Here is a 5,886-nt window from a genome sequence, read left to right as displayed (position 1 = left end):
AACTAACTAAAACTATCAATTTAAGTAAAAATCAAAACCTAAAAATTTCAATTTCTCTCCCCTAGAATTTCATCCAGGCCTTGATATCACTTTTTGATGTCTCTCCTCAAGCATGCTAAATGGAAATAAAGGTATAGGTGTAAAGCCCGACCTTATAAAATACTATTCATGACATACATGTGATGATAGCATGATTACATGCTAGGAGAGTCTCGAAAAATTTACAAAAGTCGGTATTGTACTTAGAGGTACAACAAAGTTTATTTAATCCTCGAACTAGATCAAATAGGTATTTTAAGGTGAGATTAAGAGTTTCATAGTTCATGGATGACTTAAAATGGTAATTTGGAGTTTGAGGATCAATTTGGAGTCAAATCGAAATTTTCACTAACTAGGGGCAAAATGGTCATTTGCCACTTGGGGACAAAATGGGAATTTTAGAAAAGATTTTTTTGACCCCATTTGACTTATTAGAGTATAATTTGACTTATTGAAGTATGATTTGAGGTTTAGAAGTGAAAAATTTTAATTTCGGTATAATTTGGAGTATAGGGGTAAAATGGTAATTTTGCCACCTCAGGGGCAAAATTGTAATTTTCCACCACCAGGATATTTTTTCCAGCACATGGTCTTCCTTTGTCTTCATCTTTGACCCTTGACTAAACATGTGGTGGAGATAAAATGTTTAAATTTTTAAAATTTTAAAAACGGGCCAATGACATGATGCCATGTGTCATGCCTTTATTAATTTATTATTTTCCTTTTTAAAAGGCACAAAATCAGCCCATCTTCCACCCCATGGCCGGCCAAACCAGCAAGAAGAGAGAGAAAACAAAAACAAAACCCTAGAGAGAGAAAATCAAAGAAAAAGTGTGAATTTTCAAGGAAATTAAGTGAAAAAGGTGAGTTTTTTCTATTAAGCTTGAGTTTTCTTATTCCCAAGCATTTCTCTTTATTTTCCATGATTAAATTACATGTTTTCATGATGAATTCAATTCTGAAAAAATGGGTTAGGAGAGAGAAAGTTGTTGGATTTATTTGATTTTAATTTATGTTAGTGTTTTTAGTTAGTTTAGCATATTTAGAAACAAAACAACAAGAAAAGAATTTATTTTCTCCCCCAACCATTAATGGCTGAATTTACCATGTAGTGAGTGAGGATGAGTTTGATTTTATTCTAGGAGAATTGGTTAAGGAATGATGAATTATGAGCCTAGAAAAATAATGGGAATTTTCGGAGCAAAAATACGAATTTTTACCCATTAGGGGTATTTTCGTAATTTGCTGTTGGGACTGACAATTTGCACCACACTGAGGGACATTAAGTTAATTTGGGTGCAATTGAGGTATAGAAACTGAAAAGAATTAAATTGGAGTTTAAACGGACCCGTTAGGAATTTAATCGGGTGATAAGACGAATTAGGCCAATACCGGGTTTAAATAGTTACCAGTGCATTTTTGCATTCCATATCATGCATTGGTAATCTAAATTAGTTTAATTTTGATTTAGTACCAACTTGGTGAAACTCTCGATTTTGTACTGTGTCAAGGTGGTGAGTCCTCCGATAAAGGCAAGGAAATTGCATCCGAGGACCAGTAGACAGAGTGCTTCGAAAGTCTGCATTCTAGACATTGTGAGTAAACTTACTGTCATTTTAATTATCTAGGGTGGTTTTTAGATGCTTTCATGAATTCTATGGAAAAAGGAATTTAAAAAGATAAATTTTCATGTTTTATGAATAAATGAGTTTCAATGAAATTAAATTATAAATTGTTTTGAAATTAATAGTGATTTTGAAAAATAGAGTACACGGAGACTGTTAATTGTGGCAATTTGATTGTTTAAATTAACTGGCTTATGATAAATCGAGCATGATTGGCTAGTTGGCAATTGTATTGAAATGCGAATTGTTTGGTTACCTTGAAAAACTACGAATTACAAAAATTGCCATATCATGTTATTGAGTTTTATTATATGGTGGATTATATATTAATTAATCACTGCAGTAGGGGGTTTCTGTGGACCAGCCTTTTAGAGGGGCACGGTAAGCCCCATTATATTCTTACCTCGAACGGAGAGGCGCGTAGGGTATCTCCTGGGGTAAAGCTTAGGGTTCACTTCACGCTAAACCACCACGTGAGGGGGAACTCAGCCAACGCCAAGGAACGGCTATATTTTCAAAACAAAAACATGATTTATGTGAAATGTGAATTTTAATAGCCTTGGCGATCTCGGTAGGATGCCTCGGCCAAGGTGTCCCCGAGAATGGATTTATGGCACAAGCCTAGATTTTTATGAGATTCATAAGCCTCTTTACGTGTTTTGAACAAAATGTGTTCTAATGCTATAACCCAGTTTATGATGATTTACTTTATTGTCTCAATGTACTCAACTCTAGATGTTTATGATGATGTTTGTTTACTCATTGGGATTTTATAATCTCACCACCCTCATTTCCACCCATTTCAGGTTCAGTATAGACTGTAGATAGCTGATCTCATCGAGGACTACAGTGGGATCTGCATTTTCCAAACCGTAGGTTCACAGTCCTCTTTACTTTTGTTTATTCGGGGGCACTCTTGTTATTGTAAATTAAATTAAATATTTTGGCTTACTGTATTTAAGTATGTATAAATTTATTTAGCTTTTACGTTATAAAATTATTCACGTATAACTCTATAAATATTGTTTTATAAGAAAATAGAATATTTTACTTAATATTTCTTTTATTTTCTTATTATATTCAAATAACCATAATTTCGTTTTAAATGAAGATTTTAGACTTTTAAACTCATTTTGAATATGAATTGTGTGTTTTGTACTTGTATATTACGTTTTAGCCAGTTTTAAAATTTTTGAGAAAAATGACCAAAATACCCTTGTGAGACGAAAAATTAATATTTTATTTGTTTAAAGTTGGAAACAGCTTAAAATATTTTAGAACACGATATTTGACAATGGTTGCTCACAAGGGAACAGAGAAACTGATAGTAAAGCCTTGCGGGGTTTCGGGTTGACATTCCGGGCAATAAGTGTCCACCGGGACACCGCGGCGGTTGTCACGGGCTCGAGGGGAGTACCGGGTCGTGACAATTCGATTGGTATCAGAGCTTTTGGTTTTCAAGATCAAAGTTTTTAGTTTTAAAGTTGTTTTAAATATTTACAATATCAGTGTGGCCCCGGATTAAGTTAAGTTAGGTTAGGTTGAATAGAATGCATGCATTTGCATATAGAGCCTAAGGTTACCTAAACTTGCTCGTATTTTTTTTATAGATTATAATGCCTCCTCGACGCGGACGCCCACCTCTCACTAGATCGGTTGGGAGGGGAAGAGGTCGTTCCCAACGTCATCAGCCAGATACAGTAGAGGAGGAATCAGCTGCATCTACCATTCGGGCAGCACCTGCTGCTGAGCAGGCCGATAGTCCTCCACATCCTCCATCTCCTCAGCCACCTACTGGTATTCCCGCCATGCCTACTGAGGCAGCACAGGCATTGGCAGCTTTCTTTGCAGCAATGGCTGGTCAAGCTCAGACTGGTCAAGTTCCACCTGTAGTGCCTCCAGCTACTCCTTTAGTTCCACCACCAATACAGGATGTATCCATTTCCAAGAAGCTGAATGAGGCTAGGCAATTGGGTTGTGTATCTTTCACTGGTGAGTTGGATGCCACTGTGGCAAAGGACTGGATTAATCAGGTGTCCGAGACTCTTTCTGATATGGGATTAGATGATGACATGAAGCTGATGGTGGCTACGAGATTATTAGAGAAGAGGGCTCGTACTTGGTGGAATTCGGTGAAGTCCCGTTTCGCTACTCCTCAGACATGGTCCGATTTTCTCAAGGAATTCGATGGTCAGTATTTCACTTATTTCCATCAAAAAGAAAAGAAGAGAGAATTTCTGAGTTTGAAACAAGGAAATCTAACTGTAGAGGAGTACGAGACTCGTTTTAACGAGTTGATGTTATATGTGCCGGATCTGGTGAAATCTGAGCAGGATCAGGCCAGCTATTTCGAGGAAGGGCTCCGGTAGGTACGATATCGGGTTTCGTCTTTTCTTAGGTGCTTTCCTAGCATAATAACATGCTACTCAGTGCATGTATGTCATGACATGTATTTATAGGGTCGGGTTTTACATTAGAACTATCTGGAAACCAAAGGAAAAAAAACAAATAAAATAAGAAAACGAAAAATGAAATTGGGGAGCCAGCTGGGCATGGCCAGCACAACAAGGGTAAATTTTGCACCATTGTTAGTACCAACACCTTGCCAAACGTGAGAAATTCGCATTTAGCGAGGCATTTCACGATGTTGGGGAGCACAAGTGGCACCCCCAGCACCCAAAGAGGGCAATTATAAAGCTGCCCTCTTATAAAAAAAAGGGAAAAAAAAGAAAAGGAGAAAAAATGGAAAGACAACCTAGCAACAAAAAGTCCCTAGAAATCAAAGAAAAACTTGGCTTTCACTATCAATCGCATACAACCACAACCCAAAAAACCAAAAAAAAAAAGAGTAAAAATAGCAGCAAAAAAAAAAAGGAAAACAAGTGAGGTGATGGGGAAGTTTTTTCTTTTGGATATTCATTGGGTTTAAAGGATTTAGGATTCGACAATTCCTTTTTGTTTTCTGATCAATAGAAAAGAGAGGCAAGGTTAGACTTTTGGGGTTTGGATTTAGAGAGAGAGAGAGATAAGGCTTCAGTTAGAGTGGATTTTAGAGAGAGGAGAGAGTAGCCATTGGTTAGAAAGAGAAAAGAAAAAGGGAAATGAAGAGAGAAGAGAGGAAAAAGAGGTTTTATACTTAGGGTTTCTAACCAAAAGGAAGGGGAAAGAAACAATGCCATTTTAAGCATCTAAGAAAGCTATTATTTACCGTGTCAAACGACGTCGTTTGGAGGCGTTCTAAAGCCAAAGCTTGGTGGACTGTAGCAAGTTCAAGTTTCCTTCTCGTGGGCCGTTCCTAGCCCTAAAAGGCATAGCCTCTTACTTTTATTTGTATGGATCTGCCATGGATGGGTTTATTAGGGCTTGCCCACTTATTTAGTTAAAAATATTTTGTCTAAAAACTGCTTAGCTTAAATGGAATAAAATAAATGTATTAAGGAAAGATTACACGATGTTTTTTTAGATTAGGAAAATATAGGCAAAAAATATAAAGTTGTAAATGAAAAGATAGACAAATATTTAATTATAAAATAGTAGATTTCTTTAGATAGAATTTATGTATATATAGGAAGCAAATGAATGTCTAATCTAAAAAATAATAATAGTAGATTTAACCTTTTTAAAAAATATAAATATATGAGAGAAAGAAATAAATATTTAGCATTAAAAAATAGATCCAAGTAAGTAAAAATATATAGTTATGAAACAATCAACTTAGCTAGAGGAAAGAAGATATAGAAAATATAAAAATAATAAAAATATATTTAGTAATATGAAAAATAGATTAGGTAAATGAAAAACAGAAAATATATTTGGTCATAAAAATAAGATATAGTAAAAAGATAGAAAAGACATTTATTTTCAAAAGGGATAGGTTAATTAAAATATGCACATGAATGATAATAGGGCAAAAAAATTGATTTAGGTAAAAAGTAGACATTTGTAACTAAATATTAAAAATCATAACGTAAAGACAAAATAAAAAAATTATGTTTAGGGTTACTACTAATAGATAGGAAGACACATAGGTTTGGTTGAAAAGATGCCATAATATTAATCATGGGAATGGTATTTAAGTTATATAAATTGCACCGATGATGGAATGTTCATTTGGAACGCGAGAAGTCGCAATTCTTAATGAACTTTTTTAGACTAGAAATTTTGATTAAGACCCTACTAGTATGATGAAAGGGTTTTAATTTTAAATCCTGATATTTGCAAT

The 5,886-nt window shown here is 34.9% G+C and overlaps 1 protein-coding gene across 1 annotated transcript; it reads left to right on the top strand.

Annotated features, from left to right (window-relative positions):
• Nucleotides 1-2,468: 2,468 nt before the first annotated feature.
• Nucleotides 2,469-4,033, top strand: LOC148762206 (uncharacterized). Its single transcript, XM_088807659.1, has 2 exons — nt 2,469-2,536; nt 3,275-4,033. The coding sequence occupies exon 2, from the start codon at nt 3,281-3,283 to the stop codon at nt 4,031-4,033; it is 753 nt and encodes a 250-aa protein (XP_088663785.1). The 5' UTR covers nt 2,469-2,536; nt 3,275-3,280.
• Nucleotides 4,034-5,886: the final 1,853 nt, after the last annotated feature.

The sequence above is a fragment of the Theobroma cacao genome, chromosome 6 (genome assembly GCF_053813885.1).
Source record: "Theobroma cacao isolate CCN51 chromosome 6, ASM5381388v1, whole genome shotgun sequence".
Lineage (NCBI taxonomy): Eukaryota > Viridiplantae > Streptophyta > Magnoliopsida > Malvales > Malvaceae > Theobroma > Theobroma cacao.
This window is presented reverse-complemented; position numbering and strand designations above follow the sequence as displayed.